This window comes from Conger conger, chromosome 2 (genome assembly GCF_963514075.1).
Source record: "Conger conger chromosome 2, fConCon1.1, whole genome shotgun sequence".
NCBI lineage: Eukaryota > Metazoa > Chordata > Actinopteri > Anguilliformes > Congridae > Conger > Conger conger.
This window is the reverse complement of record NC_083761.1, coordinates 9147715-9170309: the sequence shown is the minus strand read 5'-3', so window position 1 is coordinate 9170309 and position 22595 is coordinate 9147715. Positions and strand designations below refer to the sequence as shown.

Sequence of the window (22595 nt, the reverse complement as noted above, 5' to 3'; positions counted from 1 at the left end):
GTGTGTGCACATGCATGTGTGTGTGTACATGTGTGTGTGCGCACATGCGTGTGTGTGTTGTGTGTACGTGTGTGTATGTACATGTGTGCGTGTGATTGTGTGTGCATGTGTTTGTGTGCACGTGTGCGCGTATGTGTGTGTGTGCACATGTCTGCATGTGTGTATGTGTGCTTCGCTCCTGGTAAGTCTCACTGCGTGTGTGTGTGTGTGTGGCGTGTGGCTTGTCTCACTTCCCTGCACAATCGGGCTCCTCTCAGTGCGTTTACCTGTGAAGAACATGTGGATAAAAAGAGAGATATGGACGTTAACCCGAGTTTGAAGTTCTGCCTTTGCCTTGACTGTGTCAGATGTGTTTGTTTTCTTCACCCTGAGTTAAAGCTGTGTGTAGCTCGGACAGGTGGGCGGGGCGAGGCGTGACTCTAACTCCACCCCTCTGCTCTGTCTCCTCCCCTTTTTTAAAGTGTGTCATAGTGAAGGACAGGGTAAGACTGCATGACTCGCGCCGTGAGGTATCACCGTAGCACAGCCGCGGGGGGGGGGGGGGGGCGGAGGGGGGGGCCACCCCCTCACCTCCACCCCCCGCTCCGCACACGGCGCTGCACACCTGTGGCATCACTGCGCTGGGCCTGGGGCCCCGGGGTCAGAGAGGGGGGTGGGGGGGTGGGGGGGTGGAGCGGGGTGGGGTGCGCAGGTGTGATCGCGGACAGGTGTACGGCCCTGCATGCTGCCTGCCCCGTGCTCTAGACCTGCACCAGGCATGTCACTGGGGGGGAGGGGTTAGTACCGCTGTCTCAAGTACTACTGAGTCTGTGCAGCATCAGGGTTAGAATGTCAATGACTCCTCTGTGTCAATATGCAAAAGGGGATTTCAAAAACAAAGCATATGCCTGTGTGTGTGTGTGTGTGTGTGTATGGGTGAGTGTCTGTATGTGGTTGTGTGTACATGTACGATGTGTGAGGTGTGTGTGTGTGTTTATGTGTATGTTGGCATAATGTGTGTGTGTGTGTGTGTGTGTGTGTATGGCTGTATGTGGGTGTATGTCCATGTGTGTGCGAGTGTGTGTGTGGAAGTGTGCATGTGTGTGTGTGTATGTGTGTATGTCTGTATGTGGGTGAGTGTACGTGTGTGTGAGTGTGTGAGGGTGTTTGTGATGAGTATGCCGGCATAATGTATGTGTGTGTGTGTTTGAGTGTGTGCATGTGTGTGTGGAAGTGTGCGTGCGTGTGTGTGTGTGTATGTCTATATGTGGGTGAGTGTACATGTGTGTGCGAGTGTGTGTGGGTGTTTGTTTGTGAGTATGTTGGCATAATGTGTGTGTGCGAGTGTGTGTGGGTGTTTGTTTGTGAGTATGTTGGCATAATGTGTGTGTGTGTGTGTCTGCTTGCACACATGTGCATGTGTGTACATATATTTGCTTGCCTGGCAACACTATCCCTATAGATTAAACACCTAACATTGACATAACAGAGGATTACACATGCTACAACCTGTAGTAATAGTTCCCTGTGTAAAATGCATGGACCGCACTGTGTATTTCAGCCACATCTGCTTTCCCCCGTGCTGAAGACAGTTGCTGTAGACTGCCTCCGTTATCTGCGACAGCCCGTATCGGCTATCACTTTTGCACATTAGCACCTCAAAAAAAAAGAAAAGAAAAAGAAAAAACTTTCTTAAAACCACATTTCTCGTAATCTTCTAGTCACTGGATTACGTTTGCATTTCAAATCCGTTCGCAATACGACACAAAGCACAACATGCGCAATGGATTCAGGGAAATGGGGTGAGGTTGGGGGAGGACTCCCACTTACTTCCCTCTGTACTCAACTTTATTCCACACAATTAAGATGCTGAATATTAGCCCTTTGCAAAGTTTGAAGGGAAAGCTGTCAAAGAAACGACGAAAGTTGTTTTTAAATTACCAGACGTGCGTTCAAGGTGGTGAACGTTTCTGGCAAATTATGTTTGCAGCAAAAATACTGTTGAAGGATTTTTAAATGAACATTCCATTTAGTTTGCAACCATTTTTAATACATATGGATACGACTTGGGTCTAACAATGCCAGCTAGCTGATTCGTTGCTATGATTTATTTTTAAAGGTAAGGGCTAATATTACATTGATTATTATTATAACAGCCACATAATTGTCAACTTTATTTCTCTGCGTTTTCCCAATCAGTAGCCATTTTTGTTCGCAGCACACAACCGTTTCAAACAGTTAGCTAATGTTAGCTAACGTTCGTGGTGAACAGAAAAAATGAGCTAATATGTTGGCTAATGTCAGCTAATCTTTTCCGTTTTGAATGCACGTCAGTAGTGATTGTTACATCATCATTACAATGTCCAGGGTAGAACATTCTAATCATCTCACACCTTGAAGGGTTAATATAAATCATTGGGATAGTGTATAGAGGCATTCACACAGGGGTGCAATTTTGGTTTAAACCGTTGTGCCCTCAAATATTTTCAAAGATTTTGTACTCAGTGATGATTTACTCGGCAATCAACACTAACGCTCTCATATTTTCTGTTTTAAGACCTACAACAGCCCCTTAATTCAGATTAAATGGGTTTAAATGGCTTTTTGACCCAAGTACACTTGACGGATGGCTTTTGTGCTTCGAGAAGGGAAATCAAGTCATATTTTATTTTATTTTTATTTATCTTTTCCCCTTTGGTACTGACTGTTCATTAAATGGGTATACAGTACCAGGCGCGTACAAAGGCTGTGCAGAAAAATGATCGCTGATAAATCAACTCTTACACGGTTTATATATAGTCCAGAAGGGAGCAGAGGTACTCTATTAAGATTAAAAGTGCTGTGTCAGAGTTTATTTTTGCGCCGAGCATTTTTCTGTGTGGGATATGCAGTAGCTTCGTTCATTTTTACCATCCTACTACACCAGCCCGATTATTGTCTATTTTCTCTCCTTACTGGCTGCTTGTAGTGGTCCAAATTCACTGTTTGGCTAAAGTAACTTATTTTTGTGGTCACATTTTACAATGAGGTTCCATGAATTGCCATGAACTAATGTAGTTGTTAACTAAATACGACTGAGAAGTTAATCTGCACAGCTCTGTTAATGTATTTGTACATAATTAATTAATGTTAACAACTACATTAGTCATTGCCCGTTCATATTGGAATGAACATGTCAGTTAATTTATTTGTTAATGCTTAACTAATTATAAGTTAATCCTATGGTTTGCTAATGTATAAGTATTTGTGTACAAATAAGTTAGTTGTTAACAAATGCACTGTGAACTGTAATAAAAAGTGTGTAATTAACGTATTTGTCCATCATCAGTTCATGTTGACAACTACATTAGTGTTTATGCTAGTTCATGCACCTTATTGTAAAGTGTGACCATTTTTATTTGTTTATAACTTTCCTTTTCATTCTAGTCTTGACCCCAATGCTAGTAGGTCATTAAACAGGGCGAACAGTACTCAGTTGCAAGGTGTGGCGCCACCTTGTGGAGGCGGTATGGTATGGCATGCTGCTGTGGTCTGACGCTGACGCCTAGAGCATGCCTCTTGCCTGTAACGGTGCGGAGAGCAGGAAGCTGTCGCCGCCCTGATGAGAGACTGCATCTGTGACATCACATCCTGCTGGCCTCCTTCCGCAATGCTTGTGCTGCACTGCACTCTGGGATAGGCTGTACCACAGCAGCTAGCACCTCCCTTACATTACATTCAGCTCGCTACATTTTTAGCTCTGCTCTCTGCAGCGTCACTTAAAGCAGGGCTGCCCAGTCCTGGAGATCTTCTGTCCTGTAGACTTTCATTTCAACCCTAACAATGCACACCTAATTATACTAAATCAACAGGATCTCTGGCTGTTGAATGAGCTGTGCGTTGTTGGGTTTGGAGTGAAAACCTACAGGATGGCATATCTCCAGGAACAGGGTTGGGCAGCCCTGACGTAAAGCCTTCAAACGGCTTTAAGACCAAGGTCTCTCTCTCCCATCAGCCTTCCAGTCAAATTCCAGGACTCCTGCCATTTAAAAGCTCATGATGTAATTCTCTCTGACTAAAATAGATTAAAACCAAACAAGCCTCCCCACCCCGACTCTGACTCCCAGGCTTGGAAGAGGGGGGGAATTCTTGTTTAAAATGTCCTTTTTTGTGCACAGTTGATTCAGTAACGGCATAAATTGTTAACTGGCGAAAAGCTCAGTCTGCCTCTTACAGAGAGGACTATAGTAGTCTGTACAAATGCAAAACGGCATAAATTGTTCACCTTTTTGCTTTGACAAATGAAATAAAATATTTTGGCTTTATCTTGCAAACAAAAGGAAATAATACCAAGACTATTTTATGTTACTAGTCCATGAAATATGCACATAATTGCCCTGAGCACATAATACGAGAAACGTCTGCCTTTTTCATGACTCCACTTGAGTTTTGAGAGGGCTTGTCCAATAGTTTTGTCCGTTACCAGAAACGTCTACCGATGTCTGTCAATGTCTCCACCAACTTGAGATGTCTAGGAGATACTGCTTTGGCTGGTTTGGTTACCATGGTTACCTTACTCTGGGAAAAACACGGAATGCCGAACAGATCCAGATGAACTTCCTGCTTGTGATGTCAGAAACAGGGCGACCACAAATGGTGGCTGGCAACTAATGCTTTGCAGTGCAGGACAGCGGGCTGTCTTCCCAAAGCAGTGACATGTCATTGCTCTTGAAATTGTTTGTTTTCTGATTTAATCTATGCTATCAGTGTTTTAAAAGTGTGCTATGATTTGTGCATGAGGGATGAATTTCTTTGCAGAAGACAGCATAAACGTTAACCAAAATCATTAGATGAGGACAGACTCTCAATAGGCATAGAATATGCACGCAATACACCACCTAACAGCGTAATTATGTCAACTACTTTTGCTTGACAAGCATAAATGTGTGTGTGTTTGTGTGTGCGTGTGTGCGCATGTGTGTGTGTGTGTGTGTGCAGGTGTGCGTGACCATTTAGAGTAAAGAGAGCCAGGGGAGGTTGGGGATGTTGTTCATATTGGCATGGCTACAGCTGTTGTTACAGTAGGTGATAGGTGAGGCCCAGTACTAGCAACTCACAGGTAGTGGCAGTATTCATGCTATACGAGCGCTCACTCTCCTTCTGCTTCTCCATTTTGCGTTTACATGGTTAGACAAACTTGGATCAAAGGACATGCTAAAGAATATCTTTGCCTTCAGGTTTTCGGTAGAATTCAACATTACATTTATTTTTTAACTTTTTTTTGTTGTTTGTTGTTGCTGTGATTGGCAGGCACCACTTCAGTGACTGGCACTGCAGACATGATGACATTGCGAGCAGTTATTCACAGCAAACAGGAAGTCAAATTGAAAGTGTCGCCATTTTGGCTTGTGCAGGTTGCTGAATCGAAAGCGAATTCAGCTAAATTCAGCTTGCTTATTCGTACATTTTTAAACATACGTCTTTCCCCACTGAGAAATCGTCTGATGTATCAAAGTAGAGGGGTCATAGTTCACATTGCTATTACCCATATCCATCTCAGGCTGAGGCAGATAGCTGTCGGTTATGGCCAGTATTGTAACAGTGAGGGTATTGATGTCAGTAGAAACACTGTCCAGTGATGAGCAGGCCTTTCAGTGCAAAGCCGGAAAAAAAGTAGATTATAATTATTGATTGCCCTCTCCCGGCCGATGCCTTTCGTTTATGGACTTTGATTGCTGAGAATTGGACTCCTCACAGGGGAAGGGGTGGTGGTGGTGGTAGGGGGTGTTCTAATTGTAAAGTAATCTTCTTGGATAAAGTATTTTTTTGTTTAAATCAGCACAGAAATGCTCATCTAGCATTGAATAACAGTAGCAGTGAATTTACCCTGCCCAGATAAATCACATGATAATGATAATGTGGCCACGCATACTGTATGCTCCTAATACAACAACCGGAGATGTCACAGTGCCACCTAGTGTTCAAATATGGGAACAACATTGAAGACGGAGACGTTAGTCCAACGTTTGAAAAAAGGAACGCCGTCTCTTTGGAATTATTTTTGTCGTCTTGCGAATGTTTATCTTGTGGACGTGTGCCAACCAGACAGAGTGCCAACAGAACAGAAATTCAGGCAGGGTTTGGGGTTTGTAATGAAAGGGCTCACGAGGCATCGATCTGCTTTATCCTAAAGAAGCTCATTTGTTTTTGAAAAGAGGCGAGGCCACGGGCTACTTATCACGCTATCGATCCGGAATCTGCCTTGTCAAAAGGAAACGACCGTCCCGGTTTATACGCAGCGCGAGAGTCTGAATCTTTGTAACGTCGGCGGGAGGGCTGGTAATAAATAGTTAACGCGATGGCTGATGGATTCGACGAGGCGGAACGCCACGTCGCTGAGTGAACCGTCAGGGCAGGTCGTATATAGTCCGGAGGGCGTCGTTGTCCGAGAGCTGATATACGGGCTCATTAGAGGGAATGGCGAACGGCGAACGGTCTCCTTTGTGGTAGTCGGTCGTCCTTATCCAGGATTTATAATTCGGTGAGTTATCGACGGCGCTTTGGCCGGCGCTGCTCCATACGTCAAGCTGTCGGCCGGGCGCGGTCCTTCCGGCCCCTTCCGCCGGTCCACCGCCGGCGGGCTCCATCCGTTCCGGCCGTTCGGGAGAGCTGACAACCCCCCGCCGCTATTTATGTGCGAACGACAGACATTCTTCCGCCGCCACGTTCCCCCCGCTTCTTAAAAAATGGAGATTACATTTTAAAGAACAGAGGGCGGTGCTGGAAGAGGAGAATGGAGGAGTAAAACAGTCGGGGGTGATGGATGGCGGCTGGCTGGAGGGCCTGTGTGCCGGGCGTGGCTGGCTGGACTCAGGCCCCGGTGCACTGGAGAGCAGAGCAGGACACTGGAGGAGAGTGGCCTAGTGGCTGAAGTGTGTGACTGGGGCCCGGAAGCTTGGTGGTTCGAGCCCCGGTGTAGCCACAGCTGTTGAGCCCTTGAGCAAGGCCCTTAACCCCACAAGGGGACAAACCCCAGCTCCGGGGAGGATTGTCCCCTTGCTTAGCCTAATCAACTGCAACTCGCTTTCAGCTAAATAACAAATTGTATATTTAATTAATTTACATATGCTTCATACATATATTACATGATTATATGCTTATTACATTTTGCTTCTACGCGTGCAAGGCCTGTCTACCAAAATAATAATAAATGGTAAATGGTTGGCATTTATATAGCGCCTTTATCCAAAGCGCTGTACAATTGATGCTTCTCATTCACCCATTCATACACACACTCACACACTGATGGTGATTGGCTGCCATGCAAGGCGCCGACCAGCTCGTCAGGAGCATTTGGGGGTTAGGTGTCTTGCTCAGGGACACTTCGACACAGCCCGGGCGGGGGATCGAACCGGCAACCCTCCGACTGCCTGAGTCACGTCACCTCAAATAACAAGTCTATCAAATAAGGACCAGAGTAGTACTGGTTATTCCTTTTGACCAATCAGGTGCGTCAGCATGGAACAGGGAACCAATCATTTCTCACCTGTTTCTTGACCCTAGCACTGGGATCGTCCTGCTGCCAGTAAACTTCCCCGTGGCTGATACTGGAGTGTAGGTGACCCTTTTTAAGACAGCAACACACAATTAGCTCTTATTAACTGCTACATTAGCCTTCTGCCACCCATTGACAGTACTCGCAGGGTTGTTTAACAAGCATTTGTATTTGGTGAGCTCCACACGATTCCTCTGTTCGTCTGCGTACACGCAGTGTAACAGAGTGAGGGTTAGAGGCCGGAGGCTAGCTGCTGCAGTAAGAGCGCCCTCTAGTGCCTGGAGGTCCACTGAGAAAATGGGTGTCCATAGTAGACTTGGCCTCAATTGTGTCACAGGCCATGGCTGCTATGTGTGTGTGTGTGTGTGTGTGTGTGTGTGTGGACAGAAATAGATCCTGAGAGGAAGTCACCGCCTCCCCCGTAATCCTATATATAGGATTGTTAATGTACCAGAGGGAGAGGTGGTGATGCATCCAGGTAATCCAAGAAGTGCAAAGGGGAAAGATCGAGTTCACTTCCGCTTGGAAAGAGAGATAAATCTGTTCATCTCAAGTGACGGGCCTACAGTTCTCAGTCCTTTTGCTGTGGGGCTGCACTGAGCCGCCATCTTCCCCGCTGAAGCTTGCAGCCAGTCGGGCTGTTTGGCTGAGAAGCTGCTGGTCTGATCAGTCATAAATTGTTGAGCGTGCGGTACAGTGAGTTCCCCAGTTTTTTTGTGTTTGGTTTGTTTGTTTCTTCGGCGAGGCGAGAGGCTGCTAGAGACCGGCGCGTATCGCTCCCTGCTTCTGCCCCCGCCTGAAGCCGGCTCCTTTCAGCAGTGTGGTTGCCATGGAGATAAGCACTCAGCGAGCGCGTCGTGCGATCAGCGCTGTGACGCGTGAGGAGTGACATCACAGGCTCTCACGCTCGTGTCCGCGGACGTGCTGCTCGCTCCCTCGCATGTACGCGTAACGCTGCGCACCGGAACCTTAGACGTTACTCACACACACACACACACGTGTGCACACACACACACACACATACACACATACATACACACACACAGACACATACACACACACAGACACACGCAAACACACATACACATACATACACATACACACACACTCACACTCACACGCACAAACACACACACAGACACATACACACACACAGACACACACACACGCACACACACAGACACGCACACACACACACATACACACACGTGTGCACACACACACACATACACACACATGTGCACATATGCACACACATACGCACACACACATATACACGCATACACACACACATACCCCCACACAGACACACACACACACACACGTGCACACGCACACACACATACGCACACACACATACACACGCATACACACACACAGACACACACACACATACCCACATGCACATACATATACACGCACGTGTGCACACGCACACACATACACACACGTACACACACACACACAGACACACACGTGTGCACACGCACACACGCATACACACACAGACACACACACACGTACACACACATACACAGACACACGCACGCAGACACACATACACACACACACACACACACACGTACACACACACACGCACGCAGACACACACACACACACACACACACACATACACATAGTGTTTTACCTGAATATTAGTCCAGTGTGTGGGTCTGAATGATTCATCAGATGAATGACTGCAGGCCTAAGCTCCCGGTGACGTGGACTGGAGGTGACAGCGCAGTGAGTCACTGCTCTGCCGAGAGTGCTAGCTCTGCGTTTTGGGGTCCCTTTCACCAGCGTGTTCGGTCGCGCGGAGTCCCGGAGAGTGGCCTACACTCACAGTGGATGCAGGGGCATTTCTGTTATCCAAGGATCAAATTTCCCAAATGTACCCTGGAACTACAATGGTGTTCTCTTTGGGTAACAAATGAGTACATACAAATGAATTATATATTGCAGGCTAAGGGTACAAGTTCATGTACCTGTGGGGTGCTGCCCCAGCGACAAGCATTTGTACCTTTTAAGGCACTTTTCATCCCTTTATTGCAGAGAGTGGAGTGTGGCTCCACTTGTCGTGGCTCCTACTGCCCTCTGTACAGCCCCCATCATTATTCTCCCTCTTTAACTGTGCACACCTTTTTTTAGTGCCCTACATTTCTCCTATGCAGCTTTCTCTCTCTCCCTCTCTCTCTCTCTCTCTCTCTCTCTCTCTCTCTCTCCCCTCTCTCTTTCCCCATCTCTCTTCCCCCCTCTTTCTCTCTCCCCCCCTCTCTCTCTTCCCCTCTTTCTCTCTCCCCCCCTCTCTCTCTCCCCCACTCTCTCTCTCCCCACCTGTTTTCCCTGAGGGAGGCCTTTAACGCATGTTACAGGGGCTACACACATTGCCGTGCCTTTCATCCTTTAATAGCTTAGTATTCGACCGCAGAAAGCGTCACGCTGTACTTGAAAAGTGACCGCGTCCCCTTTCCGTGCGCGCCGTAGGAACGCGATCTAACTCACGGATTATCTCCGGATTATTTTAGCACTCCTAAACCGCACCAAAAATACAGAGACAGTTCACACGTGGGCATTGTACACGACAAGTGGGCATTTTTGTTTTTACCCGGTACCGACGAGAATCTGGGGGTTACCTTTCCACACTGTGGAATCTGTTTTCGAATCGATTTAGATTTTATCCCCTACTTTATCTTCATTTCATTGCAGGCCGGACGTGACCCCCATTTTAAATAACGTTTCTCTCGTCCGCCCGAACCCCCTCCCCACTGACCGATGGGCTGAGTGAATGGGACTCCCGTGCTCTGTTTGGCGTCATTGATGATTTCCAGATTGTCGTTTCGGGGCTTCTCTCTGGGCGGGGGGGGGGGGGATGGGGGCGAGTGGAATCGTCCCTCGTTCCGAGCGCTTGATTTATTAAATAACGACGAGGAGTCGGGATTAGACCGCTTTCTAATCCGTCCGGGGAGTTTGTCGCTGGGCGCTCGACAGCTGTGGATTGTGCTGTTGATTTGCTTCGGATTAGTCTGGAGCAGCGCCAAGTGTATTCAATCAGGCTATGATGTGTGTTTCCTGGCCGCTCGCTCGCTCGCTCCCCCATCGCTCAAACGCAGCGAACGCGTCTGTCTGCGGAAGCGCCCCCGTCCGTCTCTGTCACCGGAGCAGTCAGAAGGGCTTTTATTGCGCCGTCCCGGGCCCCGTCGGTTCGGCCTCCGCACCCAAACGGGAACGGCTAAATTTGGGAGCAAAGACCGCTGCCGGACCCTGGAAGGGTTTCAATTCACCGTAGCGATGGAGACCTGTGAGTATTGGAGTTCTGCTCTTTGCAGAAATATTTTTATTGTAGTTATTTTGGTCCAATAACACTCTGTGTTGGCACGCCACAGATTTGGAAACTATGTAAACGTTGTCCTCTGCTGTTGAGCTTTGCTAGTTTGATACTGCAGCAGCGTTTGCCTTGTGTCAAACATCAAGAGACTGTGGCAATGGACAGGTGATTAGTCATTAGTGTTGATTGTGATTTGGTTCCTCTTGGAACGGCGGGTCGTAGCTTTACAGTGGTAATGATCGACACTATTTTCTTGCGCAGGTTTTGGATGTCTTCTGATTCGTGTTAAAGTGGTGGAATATGATTGGTTTCGGGGCTTGTCAATGCTCGTGATAAAAGGCTCGTTTTTTCAACCCCTTTCCGCACCTCTGTGCCGCCTTTGTTCTAGGCTGCCGTAAGAAGCTCATCTACACTCGCAAATTGAGTTCCTCCTGTAGTTCTGGTTTCTACTTCAACTAGTTCCTGAAGGCACTCCTGCGCTGTCTCAGAAAAGAAAGATGATGACATCAGTCAGACGGATTTCACTCGTCTCTTATGAATCATGTTTAGCTGTTTCTGCGAACTTTTTATATAATCAGATACTAGGGCACACCAGCACAAAGTAACTGTTGTATATCTACTGCTTTAACATGTAAACCATAGAATATTACCACAGATATACATACGTTATCTTACCATAGAGATACACTGAGCCTCTATGGCCAAGATGGCTGACCGACAGGGTGGTCTTACTACACTTGAGCAATGGCTGCATTCAATGAACATGTGTGAAAATTAGTCATAATAAGCTGGGTGGCTGTGTATAGCAGCACTGATGTAACCTGGCTTTCACTCCCCTCTGGGCACAGCTTTTCATTTTTAATCAAAAGCGTTCAGGAGGAGAGGAAGTGGAAGGAGAGAGCAGGAAAGAGACAGAATGTGAGGAAGGTATTTTATGAAGCTCTATCATCCAGCTCATAAATGAAGCATTTAGGATTCCACCGGAGCTGTGGAACGGGGGAAACACAGACGGGAGTAAAGATGGGGTTGAGGAATAACCTGGGCAGGGTCATCAGCCAATCCGTTCTCCGGTTTTCTTATTTCTGTGAATCCGATTGGACCGCAGCTCACCCAATGGACAGAGCCCCTCACAACATTATTACATGACATTACATGGCATTTAGCAGACGCTCTTATCCAGAGCGACGTACAACGAAGTGCAAATCAAACACAAGAACAAGTGCAAAGAGGACCTGAGAGGACAGCACAGTTCCGAGTCCTAGTGTAAACATACAGAAAATCAGAACCCTTGAGTACAATCAACTTTCAAACTAGCATACCACAGTTGGCAGCTAGAATACAACAATACAACAGCCAATAAAAACAATAATACCTATACAAGTAACAATTATGAGCATCTCCCATACTGCCCCAGGGTAACACTTTACAATAAGGTCACAGGAATTGGCTTTGTAACTAATGTAATTGTTAACTAACTAACAACTGAGAAATTAGTCTGTACAGCTTTGTTAATGTGTTTGTACATCATTAATTCATGTTTAACAACGACATCAGTTAAAGGTACAATCGGTAATTTCGGACTTCTAATGGTCAAGAGAGGAATTGCAAACACCTTCAAACCACAACACTGTTTATCCCACCCCCTTCTCTGTGACCGTGCTGGAGTTGAAACGCCATTGGCTGTGACAATTACAACCAACAAGCTTGAATTATTGCACAGCTATATGATGTTTTGGTACAGAGTGCCAGCCCGTCAACTGCATATTTTGATATGAGCTTTTTCAATGATAGGAAGGGATTTACAATGGTCTTGTAACAATATTTTTACATCTTACCAATTGTACCTTTAATGCCTATTTGTGAACTTTATTGTAAAGTGTGACCTGCCACAGTTTAGAATCTGTTGTACTCTGTTGTACAGAATCTGTGATCCCACTGTATGAACAGGTGGCTGAGTCTGTGTCTGTGGGTGAGGAACTGGCTAGTGTCCAGCGCTTCATTCATTCCCTCAGACTCCATCCTGGTGCGCAATGCATCTGAGCTGTCAGATGATCAGAGCATTGGACGTGACAGGGGTCTGACCTTTGACCCTGCTCTGACCTTTGGAGTAGCTATCTGGCTTCCGTGTTCCGTTCCAACTGCTCTAAGTGTTGGCCTGACATGCGGTTCCCCTGATACATAGGAGTTTAGATCTCAGTCCTGTATGTGTGTAAACAGAGTATGCAAGTCTTCAGGCTAGCAGGTTGAGTGTATGTGTCAGATGATTTTTAAATATCATTTTCTTACAGTATTTTTTGGTTGTAATGTCATAAAATAAACTAGAATTATTTATATTTTGTTTTCACTCTGCAGTGTCTGTGAAAAGTATTGTACATTTTTTCACTTACATTTTGTTACCTTGAATCAATGTAATGTGTGACACATCCACACCAGCCAGGATTGTGTTGACCCCCCCGATCTGTGTGTTCTCCTGTCCCCTCCCCCGTGCTCTGCCCCTAGGTAATGTGGGTATGCAACCTCTGCCGTAAGCAGCAGGAGATCCTCACCAAATCAGGGGAATGGTTCTCAGGGCGGGGCGCCAAGCCCCCCGCTCTGGGCCCGGCGGTCAGCGACCCGGCCATGTGTGGTGAGGCGGGCGGTCAGGACAGGAAGGTGCGGTCCCGCTCCCAGATGCCCCTCAGCACGCCCGGCGGGGCCCCCGACAGCGCCCAGCCCGCCGCCGTCGGCCCCGGCGACCGCAGCAAGACCCCCGACCCCGCCCAGAGCAACATGGCCTCCCTCCGCTCCCGCAGCGAGCCGCCCAGGGACAAGTATGGACCCCCCGGACCGCCCGTCACCCACGCACTGAAACACAACCCAAAATTATACTTATTACATTTGCGCTGTCAGTATGTGCAGCCATTACTGTACTGTTTGCAAAAGGACTAGGAGTTGCTTGAGTGCAACGTTTACCAGTAAATGGACTGAGTAGCAGCCTAATTCTAGTGTAAAATGGTAAATGGTTGGCATTTATATAGCGCCTTTATCCAAAGCGCTGTACAGTTGATGCCTCTCATTCACCCATTCATACACACACACACTCACACACCAGTGGCGATTGGCTGCCATGCAAGGAACCTACCAGCTTGTCAGCAGCATTTAGGGGTTAGGTTTCGTGCTCAGGGACACTTTTTACACACCCAGGGTGGAATTGAACCGGCAGACAACTGCTCTTTCCGCCTGGGCCAATGTCGCCCCTGTTTAGTAGGAGTAGCTCTAGAGCATGGTTTACCAGTAAATGGACTGAGTAGCAGCCGAGGTCTAGTGTAAAACCTGCTTATCCAACAGCTGCACTACCAAGAAATGAACCATATTTATTGGACGTATCATTAGTGTAGAAGCCTTCGCAACATGGCGACACATTTTAGTATATTTGTCAGAGATATAAATCTTGTTTCTGTTAAATTAATTGTGTGTATTATTTGTTGCCAGTGAGGAAAAAGTTCAGTTGTGCTGAGATACACTTTAAAAACGGCAAGATATGAATCACAGTTCCTACATTTTTAAACTCCTTTTACGAAACGGCCTGCAGTGCCCTTGATTAACTGGCTGGGGAGCTGTGTCAGAACCTCAGAGGTCCCTAATTCATTGTTTCGTGCTGCGGACCGTAATGGTACAAACTCACCATTGCTCTTGTGGTGGAAATACTCCCCCAGACCTCAGGCTTTAATGCGGACACTGTGAATCATACAGGCTAATTTCTTGTTTGGTTTACTGTTATCATTCGTAAGTCCATTTTAGTAAGGTGAAAAGAGCATAAATGAAAAAGCCTGCACAATTATTTGTTTCTTACACACCTTTAATACAGACTGCAGTGGGTTTTCGCCAAGGTGGAACATCCAGGTTCAGAAAGTCCTCCCCAGTATTTTGTTCCAATCAATTTAGCACAATTCTTCAATGAAGGAGATGTAAGTAATAAAGGAAATCAGATGGCTGAATTCATGGTTGGAAGAAATACGTGTCAGGACTTCTACTTTCTGACCTCTGGACTTTCCACCATTGGGCCTTTGTCAGGTTCTCCGTTCATGGTAAACGGTAAATGGATTTTCCAAAATAAATTGCTTTTTCCAGCAACTAGGGCTACCAAAAGCAGGGGAATTCGAACCGGCAGTTCTCCAACTGCCAGACGACCACGCTTACCCCCTGAGCTAATGTTGCCCCTGCCGTTTGCTGTTCTAAAATGGCTGTTCCTTCCCCCTGTTCCTGCAGGAAGAGGCCTCTTTCGATGCCGGAGCAGAACGGGAAGGTGTTGATGCGTGGGGACCGTCGGCGGGGGCCGGTGAAGCCGGAGGACCGGGACGGGGGCGACCGGCGGGAGAGCCGGCGCCTGGAGAAGGGCCGCTCCCAGGACTACGCGGACGGGCCGGGGGAGGAGGAGGGCCGGAGGAGGCGCGAGGAAGAGGAGCGGCAGCGGCGGGAGGAAGAGTTCCAGACCCGTTACCGCAGCGACCCCAACCTGGCGCGCTACCCGGTGAAGCCGCAGCCGGAGGAGCAGGAGATGCGCATCCACGCCAAGGTGTCGAAGGCGCGGCACGAACGCAGGCACAGCGACGTGGCCATCAACGAGGTGGGCCTCCCCGGGGAGGGGGACGCGCCCCAGAACCGGCTGGGCAGGCCGCGGGCAGGCGAGGGTGAGCGCAAGGCCGTCCTGGAGAACCACCGGTCCTACTCCGCGGACAGGACCGGCGGGGGCGGACCCCAGTCCAAACAGAACCACGGCCCCCAGCCCCCGGGGCCCCGGGCTGGGCCCCCCACCCCCGCGGGGCCCCCGGACCTCAGGGAGCCCCAGGACTGGGGCAGGCAGGCCCACCTGGACCCCAGCTCCGCCGCCCTCCTGCGGAAGGCCAAGCGCGAGAAGATGGAGAACATGCTGCGCAACGATTCGCTCAGCTCCGACCAATCGGAGTCGCTGCGCCCGCCCCCGCCCCGCCCCTACAAGCCCAAGCGGGGGGGCCTCAACAAGAGGCAGATGTCCGTCAGCAGCTCGGAGGAGGAGGGAGGCTCCACGCCCGAGTACACCAGCTGTGAGGACATGGACATGGAGAGCGTCAGCGAGAAGGGTGAGCCGCACCGTACGTCACAGACCGGGGTCAAACACGCAACTGTTTCACATTCAAATACTTCTTCTGCTCTTGGTAGATCTTGCCTTGTGCGATTGAGCAACCCAGGAGGGCCAGAAGGTGCGGTTTGCACTTTTTGAGAGTATTTCATATAGGCTCCAATTCACCCGATAGGCTCAGTAAAGTGATGAAAAGTATTTAAATCCAAAACAATTACGTACAGGTGTTTGACCCAGGTCTGGTATTGTATGACAAAAGGCCTTGAACTGCCTGAGTTCCTAAAGTATAATACAGTGTTGGCCTAAATTAAAACTTCTCAATCTAATGGAGTTTTTGGTGCAATCCAACAAAACAGGGGCCATCAAATCACAGTCCTCAAGAACTGCTGGTTTTCCACCCTCCTTTTACCTGGGAGTTGACCGATTAGCACTAACTGTACAGTTAATTACCTGGGAGGAAGGAAAATCAGGGCTGGATTTGGATTTGAGGGTCGTATTTGATTCAGATATCACTGCAACGTCACACTGAACTTTGCAAACATTCCTGAAAGGGGGGAAAAAAACGTTGTTGAAAGTTAGGGGAAGAGCTCATCTTTGCTCATCTTAATATATAGGGCCACTCCCCTATATATAATCCCTTCATGCAGTGATGCTGTGTGAGTCATGCTTCTTATTTCACAGAAGAACTTCTGAGGCTGGGAGAGAATATCTCTCCTGGACTCGTGTGCATTAACCCACCTTCACTCCAGTGGTGAATGAGGACAGATTAGCAATGTGCTGTACAGCGGGTTTTCTACGATTCCAGAGTGCTCACTGGCTACTTGAGCTAATAGGTGGGGAGTACGTCATCTACTTGACTGTGGAATTACCCAGCGCAGATATGCACGGAAAGCCTGTAAACTCACACGGGAGATTAAATGTAAATATCAGACTGAGTTGCCTAAACAGGGCATTGCGCACCACTGTACCGGTCCCTGCTGAGTCATACACTGTCACCACCGTTCGTAACTAAGGACACTCATGCATTTGTCACTTCAAGCTACAAGAATCATCTTCAAAGATTTCTGAACACTTCTATCATTTGCAACTCCCTATTTGCATGATTTTTTCATGAGGAAAGCCATTGCTACGCTCTTAGGAAAAAAGGGTTCTGACAGGGTTCTTTGGCTTGATTTCATAGGGGACCCCTTTTTAGTTATTTATGGAACCCTTTATTTCTGTCACAGGTTTGAAGTGTGAAAGCTCCCTGAGCATTTCGCCTGGCACAAACCCTTTAACTAGAAGTGTTCTTCTATGGCATCACAGGGTTCCATTTGGAACGATTCTCTTCTGGAGTGTGTGAGTGTCTGAGTTGCAATGAGGGATTTAAGCAGATGTTGGTCTTTCTGCCAGAATGATTAAGTGTGATCTATGACGCGTCCCCTGTGCATAGCAGCGACTGCAGGGGTATCGATGGGAGGAATGCCAGGGGCCAGCGGTCCTGCATGTTTCATTGGCTGGAGGACGTCCTCACCACTCCGACAAGTTCCATTACTTCTCCTCTGTGGTTTCGCTTCACGACCTTGGTGTTAAATCCGGCTAAGACCAGCTTAAATGACCAGCTACCAGTTTTTTCTAATTACTAGCTTGAGCTGGTCAAACCATGTTGAGTCCGGAGCTGGTCTGAACTGGTCAACCAACTACCAACTGTTTCAAAACCTAGCTTGAGCTGGTCAAACCATGTTGAGTATGGAGCTGGTCTGAACTAGTCTACCAGCAGTTTCAAAACCTAGCTTGAGCTGGTCACACCACGTTGAGTATGGTACTGGTCTGAACTGGTCAACCAGCTGCCAGTTGTTTCAAAACATAGCTTGTTCAAAACATCCTCTGTGGTCTTGTGCTCACATATGCACGCTATCGACTGTGGTCACGATGCCATTAACCCCTGTGTGCCTGTTGCCTATGTAGCATGGTTAGCTCAGCTAGTTCGCTAGTAAGCACGGATGGTGCAGTGAAAGCGAAGACTCCCACCTCGGACTCAGGCAAATTCTTCACCTGTTACATTGGTGCCGTGACTCGGATAAAAAAAAATAATAATAAAAATGGTTGCTGCAGGGTTTCACATGGAGGGGAAGTCAAAGGGGGGTGAGTGTAGCATGGTTAGCTCAGCTAGTTTGCTAGTAAGCACGGATGGTGCAGTGAAAGCGAAGGCTGGTAGCAGGTTATCGTGACAACACTCCCCGATGACGTGCCTTCTCCTGCTCCTCATCTTGAGGTGTGACCCGTCTCAGAGCAATGTGTCCTGTTAGACGGGCCAGTGTCGTGTGTGGGTGGAGGGTCCAGATTGAATTTGCGATCCAAGCGACCTTATTTCATGTATCATATTTGTTGTTTTACTTGCTGGCATCAAAGCCTGTGAGTCAGCCGTCTAAAGCCCATGTCCAGCAGAGCGCGGGGATGTGTAATGCCTGCTTAAATAGAGCAGGAGTACTGCATCCGCAAGGGTAGCACTGTTCTTCAGCTCACTGTGCAAACCCTGGAATTCACTGCTTTTCTCTTTTTTTCTTTTGGAAAGTACCTTTTTTAGGACACCGGTTTTGAGAACTGGGTCATCGAGTGGGCGCGTAACGTGCGTCAGACTGCCATCAGCGATCTGCTCTGGAAGGGTGCAGTATGTTCATTTTTGGATAAAATATTAAAGCTTCGCAATTCACTTTCAAGCAAAACCATCAAAGCCTCAACAGCAATTACGCACTTTATTTATTTATCTACCCCCCCGTCCCCCCCGTCCCCAGATGCGTTGGTTTGTCTGCTGCATTATGATCCATGTTTTTTAAGCCAGATTAAACCTGGGTCGCGGCTGGAAACAAAGGGGGCTGAGAGGCAGGGCTGCTTGGGTAACACGAAAGCACAACTTCCGGCTCCATTCAGGATTCCATATGTGGTGTAGCGCAATATTCTTCTTTTAATAACCTTATTTGAAGGCTCCTTCATAAGAGCTATACAACTCATTCATCAGCACTACATAGCACATTCAGGCGCATGGTGTGTATTGTGAACTTTGATGCAAGTGACATCACTGTGACATACCACGTGAACTGCTATTGAAATAAGCGCTTATGAATGCTTCTGTATTGCTTATCTATGTGCAACTGTATGTAGTGCTTATGAAGGGATTATATAGCTCTTATATAGGAGCCTTCAAATAATTTTTAAATACTTTGCTATGGGGTGGGGCGTGGGGCGTCTATGCAGCAGTGCAGCATACGTCAGGTTCGTGGACAGTTTTACCGACACAATCCAGTAGGTCAAATGAGATTGTAAAAGGCTTTATCGCGCGTAGTATAATATCTCTTTGGAGGTTGGACACTTTTAACCGGCCCCTTCTTTATTAGGGAGAGCGCACTGTGGTGGAGCCACGAGAACGACCGGGAGGAAGGGCCGTGAATATGCCTCGCGGAACGTGCTATACGAGGACATCTTCCTCCGCTGGAGATAGTCGAGTTCATCTGCTTTTCCCCCGAAGCACTTAATATCCGATGAATCTATTTTAAAACGTATTGATCGGAGGACGGTTAGGAGACGGGGCTTCGGTCTGAACCGGGCACATCCGTTTCCTCACGAATAGCTCACAGGAAACACGCTAACGGAGGAGATTTCGGTGCTCATCAGCGCTTTTACGATTCGTTGACTGATTGACTATTTTCGTGATGCGCGCACACCGGGACAGAACGGCCCTGGAAGCTGTGTGGCTGCGTCACAAAGAGCATTAACTTCCATCTGAGGTGACTACTCTCTGCGGTACTAATGAAAGCCCACCCTCCCCCACTGCCTGGACGAAGCTAACCGCGCTGTGATGGACGTCGGCTGTGACTCGCAGATCTCCACTTGTGTAGCGGCGTATGCCACCCCGAATTAACCGTGTGCAGTCCAAATAATGTGACATTTTATTAGTGTTCCGTTGCATTCCGCCTACTGTTTTTTTAAAACAATTTACGCATTAGGTGCGACGTCACGATCAGTGCATTTATGCTTTGACTGTGAAGACCATCTTCCTTTCTGGAGACACTAAAGGTATCTATTTAGCTATCGAAACATAGCATAAATGCACTGATCCCCAAATATTTTGGGGATATAGATTTGTATTCATTTTTTGCTTCATTAGTGCTAATGTCCTGGCGCTAGTTAATTGTTCTCCAGCCAAACAATATGCTTAGCCCATAATATCACTAAACCCTACTTTTCATTTAAATGCTATATTGATGTGTTATATTTCCATCTCACCATACATCTTATGAATATTGGTACAGTATCTTAATTGCTGTGATAGGGGTTGTGTAGTCACTGGATTAAAAGTGGATTAGGCTAGCATAGATGCAGAAAGCATGTATCTGGAATGCTAGCCAAGCAGAAAGAAATATTGACTTTCAGATGGTGACTTAGGTATGTTGCAAACACGCATCAAGATTTTGATACTCTAATCAATCAATGGTAGGAGAGAAATATTCATCAATAATCAATAAATTTACCCCCAGAGCCATTTAGGGGTGACACCCCTGCACCCCCAAACCCCACCCAAAACTCACAGGACCACAGCAGACACAAACTGAAGGGTATCACCCAGTTGACCTGGCACGTTTGGAAAGGAGCCTCTGCGGATGTGTACATGCGGATGTGTACATGCAGTCCTTCCCATACTCCTGAGTCCTAACTTAGCTGCTCTCTTATTTTTAGGTGACTGGGACTGCTATCCTCTGGACCCGGCTGTGTGGCACGTAAGGACACCCCCCTCTCTCTTCTGTCTGACCTGCGAAAGGCTGAAACACACCTGTGTGCCTTACCTGCACACCTCAGCACTCCCAACAGTCACAGGGTGTGCAGATATCCACAGACTGACACTTTAAAGATGATAGCACTGAGAGTCAGGCTCTTACTGCGTATGATGTGCAGTTCTTATAGAGCAAGCGTTGAGACACGATGCCTCACAGTTACAAAGGGAGTACATGCCCAGGCCCTTCCCTGTTTGAAGCTGTTGATTCCCCGCTGTGCCTGGGCAAGCTTGCCAGGCTCCCCTGCAGTGCATTATGGGGATTGTAGTTTGCCCTCTGGAATGAGTCGATGGCTTTGCTGCTGTCTGTGTGTAAGTGTAACCACATCAGAGAGAGTGACACAGATGAACAGAACTGGAGGGCCCACAGAGTTATTAGATGTGTTTTTAGATGTGGGATGCAAGGGCATGACTTAGCACTATGTGTGCTTGTGTGTTGTGTGTGTGTGCATTTGTTTGTTTGTGTGTGTGTGTGTGTATGTCTCTGTATGTGTGTGTGTGTGTGTACTAAAGTGCTGTATGTGTGTTTGTGTGTAGCACACAGTGCTATTTGTATGTGTGTCTACAATAAAGCCTTGTGTTTGTGCATGAGCACATCGAGTGTGCGCATCGAGTGTGTGTGTGTGTGTGGGCGAGGATTGTGTGTGTATGTGTGTGAGTGCGTACGTGTGTGTGCACGCATTGTGTGTGTGTGTGTGTCTGCGCACATTGCGCATGAGTGTGTGTGTGTGAGTGTGTGTTTGTGGGAGAGGGGTATAGCAGAAGGGATTAACCATGGCTGCCCTGTTTCCCCTCAGCATCCTGTTACATGGCAGCCGTCCAAAGAGGGCGATCACTTAATCGGACGGATCACTCTGAGCAAGAGAACGGCCATGCCAAAGGAGGCTGGGGCCCTCCTCGGGCTGAAGGTGAGCCCGTGACCCGGCTTCCTGTGCCACCGATGTCACTTCCTCCTCCTCTCAACCAGCCCGCCTGTGCTGCCTCTCTGAAAAACTGTTGTGGGTCGATTCCTCTCCTATTTAAACGGGAGCAATGGTGGCAGTAGGCAGACAGCACTTTCTTTATGTAGCTCCAGATGTCAATAATTAGATACGTGAATTAAAATAAACACAATACCTCCTGATTTAAATAGCCGTGATGTCTGAAGATTTACATTTCCTGCTCTCCCCTCACCTATCAGCAGGTGTGTCCCTGTCTTTAAACGACAATGAACAATAAACAATGGTTCATATTTTAAAGCTCTCACTGCAGAAAGGGTGGACTATTATCATTAATGTTTTATGATGTCATTGGATCCCCTGAAGATGCTTGTTTACATACTGTGCATGGGTAGTAGATGGGCTTGAGAGACACACAGCTTTATTTTGCTCACATACACACAGAGCTGGTTAGCAAAACACAAAACACAAGACAAAAAAACTTTCCCCTCTCTCCCTGCTCATGGCCCATGTGATCCCTGTCACTGAAGCTCGGATCTCACTGCAGGAAGAACATATAAGGATCAGTGCTGATTGGCTACACCTCCAGGCCAGCTTAGCCACTCCCCCTTGCTCCCCGTCTGCTGAAACCACACCAACACATATGAAGCTTATGCACTGTACGTTCACAGATGCTTACAAAGCTTGTGTTCTGAAAGAGAATGGCATTACGGGCAGTTGAGCCATGTCATTAAATGACATCACTTGCAGGGGCAGAGGTTAAGTGACGTCACCGAGAGAATGATGTGCTTAGATGATGTCACACAATAAGAAGTCCACTCTTACAGAGTACATGTAGCGACCATATGTTCTCTGTGAGAGTTGATTTAACACTGAATACTGTGCAGGGGCCTGTGCTGTGGTAGCGTGTTATC

General features: G+C 47.6%; 1 protein-coding gene across 1 annotated transcript in view; it reads left to right on the top strand.

Annotated features, from left to right (window-relative positions):
* Nucleotides 1-22595, top strand: part of rims1b (regulating synaptic membrane exocytosis 1b) — a 106226-nt gene that overhangs the window by 42898 nt on the left and 40733 nt on the right. Inside the window, exons 3-6 of the mRNA XM_061232927.1 lie at nucleotides 13338-13648; nucleotides 15087-15937; nucleotides 20650-20690; nucleotides 21541-21651. Coding sequence (XP_061088911.1) covers nucleotides 13338-13648; nucleotides 15087-15937; nucleotides 20650-20690; nucleotides 21541-21651 — 1314 coding nt within the window. The remainder of the gene's footprint in view (nucleotides 1-13337; nucleotides 13649-15086; nucleotides 15938-20649; nucleotides 20691-21540; nucleotides 21652-22595) is intronic.